The sequence below is a fragment of the Nelumbo lutea genome, chromosome 2 (genome assembly GCF_056320005.1).
Source record: "Nelumbo lutea isolate HS-2025 chromosome 2, American lotus-T2T, whole genome shotgun sequence".
In the NCBI taxonomy this organism is placed as follows: Eukaryota; Viridiplantae; Streptophyta; class Magnoliopsida; order Proteales; family Nelumbonaceae; genus Nelumbo; species Nelumbo lutea.
This window is the reverse complement of record NC_142685.1, coordinates 25,954,417-25,970,570: the sequence shown is the minus strand read 5'-3', so window position 1 is coordinate 25,970,570 and position 16,154 is coordinate 25,954,417. Positions and strand designations below refer to the sequence as shown.

Here is a 16,154-nt window from a genome sequence, read left to right as displayed (position 1 = left end):
CCATTCACTTTCACTTAACCTAAGAGGTTTTACCGAGGCAAGTGTTTCCTATGCAAAAGTTGCCCGAGTAAGGTCAATGCCAGTGTTCTTATGTGTTTTCACTTAGGTAAGGTGGGAGGGGATTAGTGTTATCAGTGGATGAGTAAGCAACTTACCTACCCTCCAAGAGGTTATCAGTTATCCGGGTAACTAATATTAAATCTTTGAAAAGTTTTATTAGTGTGGGACCCATTATAGTAGTATAAAAATGAGGAGGATTGTGGTAAAATACTTGGTTGATCAACTTACCCTACGAGATACTAGCAATTGAGTATTTCACCACAATCCTCACATTCTCATGGTAAACAAATTTTTAGGAGTATCAGATGCTCCTCCTGGAGGGCGGGTAAGTTGCTTGCCTGCCCACCAATAATACTAATCCCCTCCCACCTCTTTCTTTACTCGGGTAAGTGAAAATGCACAAGAACACTGGCACTGACCTTAGCAATAACTTTTGCCCCATAAAAACTTGTCTAGGTAAACTCACTTGCCCAAATAAGTGATACACCTGAATTCCTATATGGGCCTTTTTGGGTTGTCCGGTCCAATTGTCAAAAAACTTGCATTCGAATCCGATCTAAAGTCCAACCAGATTTGAAGATCTTGAATTCGAGTAGACTTGGATCGGGTTCTGGTTTAATCCAACTCCACTTTAATCTTTTAAAATACAAAAAATGCTAATTACTTTTCAATTTTTATACATAGTAAATTAATGTGAATGCAACATATTGAATGTAATATATAATATAATACATGATTTTTGAATCTTCATTGACCTAGACGATTGGACTGTTCAGCCCTGAAACTATCTTGGCAATCAGTTCCGTTTCACCCAAAACTCGATCTTATGTGAAAAAATGTTGACTTAGTGAGCAATCTACTGACTTAGGTAATTGAACCATTGATGCATTTAAATGATTTTTTACCTTTTTTTTGTTTCAATTATTTTTTATTTTTTAAATTGTGATGGGCCATCCATTCAGATCAGATGGTCGAACCACTGACTAAAAATCGGTGTTCACAATGCAGTTTTGGTTCTAGGTTGGTTTTTAAAACATTGATATAATACATATATATATATATATATATATATATATAAATTACGTAAAATTCATATACTAAAATCAATAAATATTATAAACATGGTGGTTGGAAGTATGGGTGCTTTTTGGAATCAATTTTCAAGAAAAAAGGCCCATGTTTCAAAGACTTGTTTTTCACAAAAAAAACGCTTCTACCATGGAGGCAGTGAACAACACTATGTTGTTTGGTAAGGTGATTTTCATCTATATGTGCTGACAGGTAAACACCACATAGGATACACATGAGTCAACCGTTGAGGAAAACAATTCACCGATGCACATCAATGGGATCCCGATTTTTTAGGCATGCCCAAATTTTTAATAATCAACTGAACCAAACAATGAGATACATGCGCCTATGTGAGTCCAACATGACGACACCATTTTTTTGAAAAATGACCACGATTCCAAACATCCCAAAAATAATCGAATTAAGATGGAATGAAATCCAAATTCGATTAAGAATCGGATGAAATTTGTAAAATCCAAATATGAATATGATCCAATTATATAATTGAATTGGATCGGGCCTCGAATTTTTAGAATCATTGAGAGGCGTACCCGACCTTTGGATAAGGCAGCACCACACTTGTAAGTTGTAACCCCTCCTCCCAAATTTGGTAGCAGCAGGAATCGAATCCCATCTGGAACGAGCCAGCTAGAGCCACCTCTCAAACTGGTTCAGTCAACGTAGCTCCATCAAAGCTGAGGCCCTCCTCAAAAGGGCTTAACCAACAGCGTTTCCCTCCAGAATTCATTTAGCTGATCGAGGGGTAATTTCGGATATTCGCTCGTTCAACCCCAAAGCGCTAAAACCCTGGTTCGGTTGCCCTCTCTCGTTGTTTGCTCGCTTGCACACACCGAATAGCAGCAGCAGCAGCAGCAGCTCTTCTGCTTGACGGAGATGGTGAGCCATAACTTGAAATCTGTCCACACTGCTTTCACTCCCGACGGTGATTTCCTCGCCATATTATCTCCAGATGGGGTCGTTAAAGTAAGTGCTCTCTCTCTCTCTCTCATGGGGATTCTTGGCCATCAATACTTTGATTTCACGTAACCCAGATGCTTTTACCTGAAAAGGACTTTGGCTAATGCCTTTTTCTCTAGTTCATAACTAGTGCTTGTTCAGAAACCAGATTTTCTGAATAAGTTTGGAAACTGCCCATTGTAACATTAATGGTTGTAGTTGTGCAAAAATCCGTCCTAACAAATGCTCTTTATTGATGAATTGGACCAACGATGAAGCTTGTAGGGGAAATTTTCAAAATAAACATTATATGAGGTTACCGGCGGGTTCTTGAACGATGTCATATTCGTCGAAGAAACCTGCCTGGGAATTTCTCTTAATAGGCTAGTTGAAAGTAAAGCCTAAGGGCTGATTTGGGATTTAAGTTAATTGAAGAATACCTAATTTTTTTTTTGCAATTACCATTTTTAGTATTCTAAAATTCGTAGAAGTCAGTGATTCTCTTTGATTCATTTTTCGTTTTCATTCTTTGAATGGTGGTTAGTGGTTTTAACTTCATCCTTATGCAATTATAACCACTAGAAGTTATTGCTTGTTCTATGTTAACTGGTTGGTTTGTAACACATACCCTCTTCATTTTTGTTTTTGGACTTGTTGTGGCTTGGGAGTGTTCTGCTCTTCTGTACTCGGATATGCCTTCTCTTGCCTCATTGTTGGTTGTTAACATGGGCATCCTTTGGTTATTGTTATTTGCTTCTGTAATTCTTTTTTACTTATTCAAGTAGACAATTTAGTTGGTCCATTTTCTGATTACTTTCTAAAGAAAACAAAACCTGCAACTTACAGATCTGGAGCACAAGCAATGGAAATTTGTTCGCAGAGTTTAAAGAGCAAGATGAAGAATCTGACCGTTGTTATTCTTGTTTGGCATGTTGCTTCATTGGGAAAAAGGTATTCTCAGGCAAATGGGTCTTCTGTTGTGCAACTTCTGTATTTTGGATATGTAATACCTAGATGGTTTCTGATTATATTTTTATTTTCAGCGTAGAAAAGGCTCTGGTACAATCTTACTTGCTCTAGGCACAACTACTGGCAACATTTTGGCCTTTAATGTTTCCACTGGTGATAAGAAGTGGACATCTGCTGAATGCCACCCTGGGTAGGTTTATTCCCATGTTGGATATTTTACTTAATATTTTGAGTAAATGTGGTGAATTGTTAGGTAATACACTAATAACAGATCTTGCAATGCAGACCGGTAAATATAACTTATATGTGGATTTTTCCTTTATTTCCTTTTCAGTAAAAAATAATATTCAGAGCTTCAGATGTAATAGGATTCCTATGTGCAATTAAACAAAAGATACTTAATAAAGCATGGCTAATATTCTTTTTTGTAATAAATAAAAATTCATTAAAAAGAAAAGAACAAACAAACATGATCTCTATTTATTAGAGAAAAAGAAGTCAAAATAACAATAACAGCAAACCAGGAGGGTTTTTGTAGTTGGAAGAATGTGGATTTCATAATTGGAATTGCCTGTTCAGGTATAGTTTTCACTTTTCACCTAGGGGTGATTGAAACTATTTTTTGGATTCTTAAAAGATCAGGAGGGCTTCAATCTCTCATTAGGTAAGCTGAGTGAGCACTCCTTGATCAGACCATTATACGTATGTGTTTCGTAATGTTCAAGATAAGTCGTGGTAGTTGTGGCACTATATCCTTTTGGCCTAGCACTACGAACGGTTAATATGTTAAATTGGAAGTCAGGTCTTCCATTGTGCAATAGGTGACTAGTAAGCTTCATGAGCGCACCTTTTCTCATATATCAATTAATTAATAAATAAATAAAATAGGATGACATGAAACCTGTAATAGTCAATATGCACTCTATTGGAATTTGAAAGAACTTTTATTATTATGTTTAGGGGGGATCGTTTGCTTTTCACTAGGGGAACATCCTCAGTTGTCAATGACAAGATGCCCCGGTATTATTAGCCATAGAATATAATTGTTTTGTTTGTGTTGTGTGTGCTATTGATACAGCTAGACTAACACGTGCTTTTTACATATATCAACGAAATCAATAGCTGTTGCTGAGCAAGAAAAAAAGAACTAGATTAACTCATTAACTTATATTAAGACTAATTGTGTTGTAAAGTAACTAGAGTTAATTAAAGCAACCTAATTTCTGCAGTTCTTTATTTTTTCTTCATTTTCTTCCTTCCTTTAAACATACAAGATATGTTCATGAGGTGCTCACCTACTAATAATGTCACACTTAGATATGCAGCACACTTGCAAACACCTTAAAAGACAGGATACCTTAGACCAGACTGATATAGATTAGATGTTCTTAATTAAATAATTTTATTTGGTTGGTGATATTTGTTCTTTAAACATAGATGGTATTAAGTTGATCAATTTTATGGCATTGCTGTTTCTTAAAATTTTCTATTGAATATCAGATGCTAGCAGCTAAACTTTAAATGAGGCTTATTTGACTTAAGTTAGATAATTTGTTATTATTCCTCCACAATTATTTATGAACTCTTAAAAAGGAGCTTCTCATAGGGACGCTTGGTTTTTTCTCTCCTTACTGGGAGGTTTGTCATTTATAACTTATTGTTACAAAGCCACATATCCATAGTTTGTTAGTTTTGTGGATTACTTTTCTCTGTGATTCAGTATTCTTCAATGTTCTTTTTGTATAATCCATTACATGTTATTTTCTAGATAATAACATCCTTCTCCCACTTTTCTACCCAGTGGAACTTTGGGTCTCTATTTTCTAAATGGAGGCAATGCCCTTCTCTGTGTTGGTGCTGATGGAATGGCATCTGAAGTGGATCCCCAAACTGGAGAACTTATGAGAAAATTCAAGGCCTCAAAAAAGTCCATATCATCGTTGTCTCTTTCTTCTGGTTAGTAAATTGTCGTTCCTGCATGTCATTAACGTGATACCTTATCCAAGCAATTATTTCTCTTGTTTGAAAAATTAATCATTTCTTTTGATGCCAGATGAGAAAGTTTTAGCTGTAGCATCTTCTAAGATACGGGTATTTAACTTAGAATATGGGAAAGAGCTTCAGAAGTTTCCCTTTGATCTGGTTAGTTATTTCTTCCACTATCACATATCTAGTCAGTTTTCATCATGATGGTAAAACATTTGAAGCCTTTTTTTGCTACAGGATTCTGTTCAATATATGGCTGTTTCTGATGGTGCCAAGGCCATTGTTACTTCAGGATTTGGGGATAAGCAGCTTCAAGTGTGGCACTGTGATTCCAGCACCACAGATGTAACTACTGGGCCCACACTTTCTATGAAAAATCCTCCATTTATGTTAGAATGCAAAAATTCTTCCGAGGACAAAGATGGTTTGGTTGTCCTATCAGTTACAGAGTCGGGTATTGCTTACTTGTGGGATTTAAAGACCATTTCACAAGACAAGGTTAGCCCTACAAAGATCATGGTCAAGTCTATCAAAGCAAAAGCTGACCGACAAAAGAGTGGAAGTGCCAAGAAGGGTCGTATTCCTGTTATTGCTGCTAGATTGAAAGCTTTAGAGAAGGATAAGCCAATTTCTATCCTTATTGCCTATGGTTCCATAGACTGTCCACATTTTAATGTATTGGAGATTACTATCCCAGGGGAGGATATTATTGTTACTGCTGGAGATATGATGTCAAGAACTATAGCTGGCAGTCTTCAAGAGAATGAAGATCTTGGAGGTAAAGGTATGACAAATGGATGTCCTTCTTCTGCTCCATGATATATGTAAAATGATACAATTTTTTTTTCTATTGCTTAAACTTGCTTTCCCCCTTATCTATCTCTTGGTTGTATTTCATTCTCTTGCGTGCTCATAGATGGTCATCATTGCATACTTTTGATATTAGCATAGACAAATCTTCCCTTACCTTTTGTTATGTGGTCTTTATGGGTTAATAACTTATAATGGGGAGTTTATGTCATTTGCTTCTGTTGAAATGCTTTTCTTATATTATACTTTGCTTTTGGAGGATTGGTTTTTGCATTTAGTTATAAAATTTTCACTTCAATATAAATTATGCACCCCATAAAGTCATGGAAGTTTTTAATGAGTTGGATTTATTTGCACAAGTCATCTTTGAATTTACAAGAATTATTGACATTTTTACCCATCATTGTTATTGAACTTTCATCATTGTGATGCATCTATTGATAATTTCTATTCTTTTGGAGCTAATACCAGTCAATATGTAAGCTAGATGATATTAGTTGCATGTATGAGATATCAAACTCAAGCTTTATTTATATGCTTGATTGGAAGTTGGTGTTATTATCATACTAGACACATTAGAAAATGTATATCACTTATTTGTTTGGAAATATCATTGATACCTCTCTTTAGATTAAATTGATTTTCTATCTTGCTATATTTTATTTTTCTATTTCCACAATGTGACATGGTTGATATTTTAAGATTTTGTGCATAATTACAAAGTCGTGCTTATCTTGGCTGCTCGGCCTTGCCTTTTCTATTGTAATTACAAAATGTAGAATTTGTGCCCAATTCAGAAAATTCTGCTCCGAGTATCCAGAAGCTGGAGTCAAAAGCAGCAGATGAACCAATGCAGAAGAAAAAAGTAAATAAGAAAAGGGCTGCACCAGATCAAGACATTATAACTACAGGGAACACATTTGGTTTTGGTAAGGTTTTGTCTTTCAATTGGAGTTAGAATTTCAGTTTTTGTTACTAGATTTATGGGTTAGGGATAACCTTTTTAATGGAAATCTTGCAACCACTGTACCAGAATAACTACTTGATGACTGAAATATCTGCCTGCCTTAGGCATGGAGGGCTGTACTTGATTTCCTAAGAAAGAAACATAAACTGTTAAATCTACAAAACCACAAGAAATAATGGGTGGTATACATAACAGCTGCTGTAAGTTGTTGTGAACTCAAAGATGGATGTGATTATATGAAAACAAACAAGAATGCCCTTTTTTGGACTGTGCCACATTTGCACTACATATCCATGGAGGCTGATGTCACTACTTTATTTGCAATTTGAAGTTGAGTCAATCAGATGTACTGCCGTCCATCATTACCAGAAGTATATCATGTCCTGGACAATGGTACTCACCAAATTGATGGTCCTGTTTTATGTTTATTATACTGAAAGTTGCTTTACCATCTCTCTCTGCACTTTTCAAAAGGTTGTTTTCCATTTTCTTTATTCATTCTGATTTTTGAGGGCCAATGCCTTTTCCTTTTGATTGTTTTCTGCAAAAGTTGTTTGTGTTTGGTTCATGTCTCTATCACCATTAGATGTTCGGCTGATGAAAAGAGGTCTTGGCCAAGTGTCACTTGCAATTGGCTTTCAGCAGAAAATATACTGTGAATAAACTCCTGCAAAAGCCAGGATGGTTCATCTCAATAAAACTCTATGGGTGTCTGAAAACTCACTCCTATCCATGGTGAAGGCAAACACTGTCTAACCATTTTTTCGAACCCTGAATCTTCCTCTTATAACCTTCTCTCTTCTAACTCTTGTTTCTTCTCTTCTCTATCACCGATCACTCTTTGTGATCTCTTGTGATATATCACCAATTTGATGTTTTCTGCAAAGAAAACACATAAAGCAAGGGGCTTGGCAACCAGGCTGAACAGCTCTTTCAGATGGAGCTCTAGATCTTCTAATGGTATTGCTGAAACATTAGCAAGGGAAGGAATGGTGGAGTCAAACCATTTTTGACACACTAAAACCTGGGACTTATCCCACAGGGCTGATTGTATCTTTTAATCTTTATCTTTTTCTGTCATAATTTTTCTTTTTCTCAATATGATTGTATAGTCGGCATATTCTCATGTTTCTCACCCCCTTGAATATCTTTCAAAGTGGGGATTGTTTTTCATTCTTTTACCTACTCATCAAGTTTTTAAAAATGAGAGACTCAACAAAGCACATGGGCTTCTAAATCTCTGAATCCCATTGTCAGGCATGGCTGCATGCACATGAACAAAATGTTTTAAAAATGAGCGATGTTTTAAAACACAGAGGCATGACGGGAGGCATTCCACCACCTAGAGGTGTGAAGCGTAGTTTAGAACGTAAGAGGCATAAGCCTCCTTAAGAGGAGGGGGATGAGGAAGAAGAAAAGGAAGGAGGAGCTCATTGTTTTTTTATTTTGAATACAAATCTTTTATATTAAGAAGAATGAAGATGCATAGCACTAGTTGAAAGGGTGGGTCTTGTTGAAGTGGAGGCAAGTGAGCAAAGTGAGCAAGCCGGAGTGGGGGGGCAACGCCCCCCAGCCAAGGGGGTCTGAGGGCTTTGCCCCGGGCCCACTTTCTTTTCCCTTATCTTTTCATTCCTTCCCTTCCCTTATCTTTTCTTTTCTTTTTTTTTTTCTTTCCCTTTCCTTCTTTTTCTTTCCATTCCCTTTCCTTCTTTTCCTTTATTTTTCTTTTTTCTTTTGGCTTTTTATATGAGGTGTGCATGACAGCGTGAGGTGCATGAGGCATACGCCTCTAGGATGCCTCATGAAAAAAGCGTATGAGGCATATGTCTCAGAGGTGTCAATGCCTCGAGGCGCTTTTGGGGCGTCTCACCTGGAGGCGCACCTCCAGGTGTATGCCTCCCACACCTTTTAAAACAAATCATTAGTTAATGAAAGTAAATTCACCCAACCCCTAAAGAACTACTAATCAAACTATGAAGAAATTAAACTGCTATGAAGGAAAGAAGAAAAAGTTTTGTTAGTTCAACAAACTTATGGAAGAAGGGGACAACCAGCCTGATAGGGCAATGTTTAGAATTGATAGGCTCATAGTTACTGAGTTGGTTATCCCAACTCCAGGTTTTCTTCACTTTCTCTGGGCAACCAGTAATAAAGAAAAAACGGTTGTAACATCAGAAGAATATGTTCTCTAATTAGATTTAAACATTAGACATCTCTTGTAACACATTACTTATATTCATGGTTAAAGTATTGATACATCTCTTTGTATTGGCAGAGGTGTATCAGTACTTTAAATCATGTGCATTTAATGTTTTTTTTATTTATTTTTTTTCAAATTTCAATTTTATATACATATACGTATATACATATATATATATATATATATATATATATATATATATATATATATATTCATAAAAAAAGGTTCCTGAAAACAGGTGTATCAGACCCCTAAAGATATGATACGATGTGCCTGATGTGGGGTGTATTGTATTGATACTGTGAACCTTGCCTATATTGTAAGTTGCCATAATGCTAGATCTGTATTGGGTCTTGTTTGTGGTCACCTAGGAGGGTGCCTACGATATTCCTGAGAAAAAAAAGTGAAGACTTAAGGTGCTCTTGTACCTATAATAATTCATAGACTAACCTATTGTGGACTTCTGCCAGAGGCTATGGATGGGATCCGTGTTGATGATGATTTAACTGAGCCAACCATGGGTGAGAAGCTTGCAAGTCTAAATTTGATTGATAATGATAAGGCCAATGGCCTTGAAAAACAAGAACCTTCTTTTGGAACAAAGCTCCCAAGTGCAGATTCAGTTCATGTGTTGCTCAAGCAAGCACTTCATGCTGATGATCGTGCACTTCTCTTAGATTGTTTGTACAACCAAGATGAAAAGGTCAGACTTCCACAGTTCCACTTTGGCTATATAATTAACAATTGCATTTTCTACAGGTTGTGCTATCTGTATTGTTGCTTTTGTTATCTTATTTGGGACATTTGCAGGCTTGCTTAGTGTTTAGCATGATATGTTACTGGCTTGCAGGTTATTGCAAATTCAACCTCATTGTTAAATCCATCTGATGTTCTCAAGCTATTGGACTTTCTGATGCCTATCATACAGTCGAGGTAAAAAAAAAGTTGTTGGACCCCATCATGTCTGCATTGTGCTGCATGTGCATCTAAGCTGTTTGTTAGCATTCCTTTTTCAAACCATGCCTTTGGCATTTACTTGTTAATAACACTTTGAAGCATGCCTCTGATATTGTGTTATGCAACTGGATCAATGGGCCTAAAGAATGGTATGCATTAGGGACAGTAGGTCCACATGTCAGTCAGACCATTTTTTTCCCTCAGTCAATATGACAACTGGGGCAGGCTGTTTAGCAAAGTGGGCAGGCCATTCTGGTCCACGATAATCCATGAGTAGGTCCTGTCTAGCCAGCCCTTGGTCAGAGTGTTTCTTCAATCAGTTTTTGTTGGCTAAGAATTTTATATTAGTATCTGTTCCTTTTAATTGGGTTTAAAACGCACTCTAATTGCAAGCAATAAGTGAGGGATTTTACATGATTTTGAATCTTCTCCAGTTGGTCGTGGAAAAAACTTCCACTAGTGCACAGCCAACAAAGTTTCCGGTACTTACATGTGAATCTCACTAAACTACCCTCTTTTCCCATGTGTTTTTACCAAACATACCTTGTTTGCAGTAAAGTAGCAGGATTTATTTTGAGTCCAACAGGAAAGGATAGTTTGTATGTGTGACATTGTATTCACCTCTTTAGTTCTTCATTTGAAAGGTTTCATGAAAATAGATGGTGAATGAATCATGTATGTAGTTGTGATTGGTCTGTTTCATGCTGATGGTATAATAAATAGCCTGTAATAAGGTTTGAGTAGGTTGGTTTTAAATGATCCTCTAGGTGCTTGAACCTCAATGAATGCTGATCCAACTGTCTAAGGTTTATAATGAGTCTGATGTATGTGTATATCTGAATTTGTACAAATAGGGGTGCAGTTTTGGCATGTGCTCTTCCATGGCTTAGAAGTCTACTTCTTCAGCATGCAAGCAGTATAATGTCCCAGGAGTCTTCGTTTTTTGCACTCAACTCTCTATACCAGGTCAGAGCCCGTAATTAAATAGAAGATGCAATGTATTTGAAAGGGGAAAATATAAATAATGGAAGGTGTCATGCGGGTGACAGGCTGGTAGAAAACACATGCTGCAAATAAGCAAACTCATTCCTTGAACTTGCCAAAATTCAGGTGCCTCTCCAGCCAATGTATTATTTATATAGAGACCTGAAGAGTGAAGACTTGCAATTTTACAGTAGATGGCCTCAAAAGTGGAATGACAAAACAAGATTTGTGTAGTCTGGATAATGCTTTCCAAAGTTGTTTTGGCTATTAACACTTTATTGTATATCCTTTTGTATAAATCCTTGTTGGGAAAGAATTCTAACATCAGTATGTTGTATTCATCCCTAAACGTGCTCTGTGCTCTACAGATCCAACATTGGCATGGCTGTGTCGTTGGGTCTTTTATTGAATCAAACCCATAAAGGAGATCTATCAAACAATAGTCATTTCAAAATGAACAATCATTACCATCTATGTATCTAGGTTCAAGGCATCTGAACATTCTCTAACCATGTTTTATTACCCCTTTTCAGCTCATTGAATCTAGAGTCTCAACCTTTCAGTCAGCTCTTCAACTATCAAGCTGCTTAGACTACTGTTTTGCAGGGGTGAGTGTTATAATGGATTAAGTTTGTACCTTTTTCATTTATTGATCATCTACCTAACAACATCTTTTCCTACTAGATTTTGGAAGATATGGCTGATGAAGAAAGCACAATGAAACCCATTATTTATGAAGATAAGGATGAAAGTGAAGAAGAGGAACCTGAAGATGATATGGAAACTGATGAAGAGGGTGAAGATGTCAGTGAAGCTATCATTGGTTTTAGTGATTTTGAAGGAAGTGATGGCATGAGTGATTAAAGAGAGAACTGATAAAATGAATGTCTTGAAGGCTTCTTGAGAAGGAAGAATCAACCAATACCAGATTTGGAAAATCTGATCGCGGGTACAGAATGACTTCTTCGTTTTCCGTAGCATTGAGGTTACATAGTGAAGAATCAATTCATTGCTTACAGTATGCGGAAGTGTTGTATTGGGCACATCAGGTCATGTGCTAAAATTTTGACTTTTTTCCAGTATTATCATTGAGGACCTTCAAGCTATAAGACAAAATTAGATCCTTGAATCAATGACAAGTAGGTTCATTTTTCATCCTGGACCTCTTGGCTGTTGCCTGTTGCTCAAGCTTGAAACACCATAAAACTGTACCCTTTCTCAGATCCACGGTTGTTTCACGCGGTGTCAAATGGGCGGATTCATTAGTACTTTGTAAAGAAAATATTGTTCAGGGTTTCTAAGTAATCACAAATGCTGTACTTATATCTATTCGCCCAAGCTTTTGAATTTGGGTTATGATGTGTTTATATTGTTAAACTTCTCACTTCTGTGGCACCCCATAATGCTTGATATTCTCTTTTCAACCACATAAGACGCTACTCTTAATAGAATTTGGTTAGAACACTGAAATATCCTTGTTGCTGTGAACTGAGGCTCAGTTTGGGAAGAATACAAAATACAGATACAGGGGTCAGCATGTGATCCATGTGGAATGTTGGAATCCTATGCTACTGTCTGTTTTTATTTGGTCCATAACCTAGCGCCATAAGCCATTGATGCTTTTTAGGATTTACATTATCTAAGCCTTGTCCCAATTAGGGATTTGCTGCATTAATCCTGTTTTACCATTTTGTTCTATTCAATGTTATATTCACCATTAAGTTATGGGTGCTTATATTATCTTATAACTTTAACCTAAATCCATCTCTTATCTAGAGAGTACCGGAAGAATTTATATCGAATCAACCAATATCATAGAAGTGGCAATCAATTAGGTGGTATTTATCAAAATTGGGTGATTGCCCTCTTCAATGTGTGGACACCAACTCAGCTTAACTTTTGTTCAGTCACCTCGTCAAAACCTCAAAAGCCACAAAAAAACAACGGACTCTAATGTGGTGAAGGTGGTTTTAGTACGCACCGACGGTGTTGTGGCAATTGAGGCTTATGTCAAGGTTTGATTTTGAAATAAATGAAATTGAGATGCTATTTTACATGGACACTTTTTCATTGATTTGAGATCCTATCCACAGATTTAAGATGTGCGCATGATATTATCTTCTCCCAGTGTTGGATTTTTGTCAAAGTTAGGGTGCAAAACCCTAATTTCCTCCATGAAACATCCCTTTCTAATGCTTATCCACCCAAACTCTCCAGAATTATGAAAAATATTCAGTGGACAATGGTTTATCAATGGGAGAACACTTTCACGTTTCTAGTTCCCTTACCAAGGAGCAATGGACCCTTGTAGCAAAAAAGAATGGAAGAGAACCATGGAAATGGCTAGAATTGAAGGTGGGTGTACATCTTCAATGTTTCTCATAGTTTACTCTTCACCCTCAATATAGTCCAAATGTTCCTCATATTTTATTTGGGACCCACGTGATGGAGGTATTGGTCAGGAATGATTTCGTTTTTGAAAAACGAAAAAGCAACTTCCACATTAGATGATATGATTGATACCAGTTGATTGGTCGATATCATATCTTTCCCATATCATAATCGAACCTTTTTTTACGTGAAACTCAAATCAAATTTAATTTGTTATCAAAAGATATGAATCTTGTAACTTGAATCAGGAAAGAAACTAACAACATGCTTGAAGAAGAAGCTAAAGGCTTTGTTTTAATACATGTATACACCCACTCACACACGTGTGATTGAGCCATCGGGGATGTATAACATAATTCTGAAAGACAGAAAAAAAATTTACAGACTTGTTGTGAAATTACCAAACTAACAGCTTGTCACTTCTAATTGTGTTGATATAGCCACTTATTGGATAAATAAGTACTTATCCTAATAAATGTTTATTAATATTTGGTGAAAAAAGTTTATTTTAAATGAGATAATAAAGATATTTTAAAAATTATGTGGCAAGCTAAGTAATCCCAAGCAGGGGCTAATTGGATAAACTCAATAAGTCCATTTCCTAACAGGATCAGGTCCAGATCTATTATTTATAACGTGTATTTTTAGATGTACTTGTCTTGAGCCAGCCCACATTCAATCCATCCCAACCCATTGGTAGTTCTAAAACCCCCTTTTTCCATTTTAGTGCAAATGGAATTGGCGCCCACCATTATAATTAATCAGTTGTGTTGTAGTGCACTAGTGCCCATATGAGAGGGCTTTTAGGAAGCGGCTTCTTGCGTTCCAAGCTGAATTTACATCTACGCCTCACAAACACTCTACAGCATATCCCAACCGTGTATTGGTAACATTTTCCACCGATAATTTTGAGAGATATTTTCAATGTATGTTAGGATAAGTCAATGATGTGGGAAAGATATTGATGGTGCACGATCTAGAAGCGCCCTGTTGGAGGACAGTTGCTGGACTATGTAGGTTGCTTGGTTGAGTTGTAAAGAAAGAGAGAGGATCATTGTACCTGAGCTACTTTACTCGATTTGGGTACTCTGATGCTTAAATCAACAAATTAGAATTTTTTGAGAGCTAGAGAGCTTTTGTGCTAAATTGCATGTACCTTATGAGGTTGGAGGTGAGGCCCTTATATAGACAAGATGTCGTGAGCCTCACGAAACGCATCCGGGATCTCTAGCCCATCTAGTTCGGAGGTGGTTTCCACGCCTGGAAGTGGACTCCTTATAAGCAGGTAATGTCTATCCAATCACGCCCAATGCGAGTGGGGTGATAACTAACTCTTCCTATGTGGTGTCATGATCCCGGAGAATTCGAGGCAATAGCTCGCTTAAGGGGGAGGTCGCTTGGCACGTCAGGCAGGTCGCTAATCGGAAACAAGTCAGATCGGTGGAAGCAGGTCGCCTCTTACACCGACATAAGGTCTTGCCTAGCTGTTCACAATTCGGCCTACTAGGGTGGTGTCGAGGTTGCTGATGTAGTTGTGAAGTGTCCAAAGTGCTCCTAGGGTCTGCTTACATGGTGCCGAGGTGTCATTTTGTTATTTTACAATGCCACATGTCGGCATATCATTGCAGGACCAAATTATCCATCATCAATTGCCTCCCACTTCCAACGTGATCAGTCCGATGAGGGAGTAGTCTTAACCCAATGTGATTTGATCCGATTTATGTCCTTGTTTGTGGTCCGACCAATGGCTTGGGATCGGGTTAGATCAGTCGGTCTGACTTTGGCCTAGGCACAAGGTAGCATACCAGGGACACACAGATGCCACGCAACCATTAGGTTGCATGGACATCAAAAGAGTGCTAAACTGATTTCACCTTAGAATACGAACCGTGGCACCCTTGTAAACCATCGGATCTAACCGATTTCAATCGTCCATAGTTTGGTTCATCCGTTTATAAATAGGACCATCAAGGGCCCATTTCTCTCATCCCAATCTTTGGAGTTCTAGTGAGATTGTGGAGCTCGATGTTGTTGGAGTTGTCGGTGTTGTTAGTGAGATCGATTTATTTGTGCTAGGCGAGTCATCTCCCTTAGTTTTGTTATATTCATAATATCTGATAGTGAGTCTAGGGAAGAGAGGGGTCCGCCCTTCTAGGCCGAGGAAGGGACCTTGGCTCAAGATCGATGAGGTTCTCATAAAAGGGCATCGTCTTCCCGTAAGGTTAAAGCACCGAACTAGTTTAGTCTCAATGAGCTTTCTGCCGAGAACGTCTTTGAGCTCGCATCTCAATATCGGATTCCAAATCAGTTTAGATATTCCCTTCCCCTGGGGAAATACCCATGGGAGCAATAGGAAGATGAGGTCCCTATCTTCGAGGAAGCCCTAAAAGTGGGTCTTCGATTCCCCCTTCATTCACTTATTCCCGAGGTTTTGAACTACTATAGCATTAGCTTAGGTCAACTTCATCCCAATTCCATTAGGACCCTAGTCGGAACCACCTATTTCTATCACCACATCAGCTTCCCCTAGATGTTAAGACCTTCACTGCCATATGCCATATAATGAGAAACCCCTCTAGTACTCCCAAGATGTACAATTATTACTTGTCCTACCTCCCTGGGTGTAAGCTACTGAGTGGCTTCCCTCCAAGGTACCAACCTAGAAGAGGAAGTATTTCTTCCTTGACCTAAGTAGCAGATAGTCGTTCTTGACAACCTAGAGAGAGGGAGTGAGGGACACCAGGGAGGAACCTCTAAGTGAGCGAATATAGGCAAGAGTGTTGGTCCACTACTGGAAGTCAA

The 16,154-nt window shown here is 37.7% G+C and overlaps 1 protein-coding gene across 3 annotated transcripts; it reads left to right on the top strand.

The window, feature by feature from the left end:
• The first annotated feature begins 1,870 nt into the window (after positions 1-1,870).
• LOC148869338 (WD repeat protein) lies at positions 1,871-12,342 on the top strand. 3 transcript variants are annotated; one of them, XR_016107378.1, is made up of 13 exons: positions 1,871-2,115; positions 2,935-3,039; positions 3,132-3,247; positions 4,859-5,013; positions 5,111-5,199; positions 5,281-5,827; positions 6,651-6,782; positions 9,491-9,723; positions 9,871-9,953; positions 10,832-10,943; positions 11,027-11,087; positions 11,495-11,569; positions 11,646-12,342. XR_016107378.1 is itself a non-coding variant. In XM_088970513.1 (12 exons), exons 1-12 carry the CDS (start codon positions 2,026-2,028, stop codon positions 11,823-11,825), a joined length of 1,911 nt encoding a protein of 636 aa, XP_088826639.1. In that variant the 5' UTR covers positions 1,871-2,025; the 3' UTR covers positions 11,826-12,342. The 3 variants fall into 3 exon arrangements, 2 of the variants coding, with proteins under 2 accessions (XP_088826639.1, XP_088826638.1); XM_088970513.1 differs by lacking the exon at positions 11,027-11,087 and having other exon boundaries at positions 5,281-5,821; XM_088970512.1 differs by lacking the exon at positions 11,027-11,087.
• Positions 12,343-16,154: the final 3,812 nt, after the last annotated feature.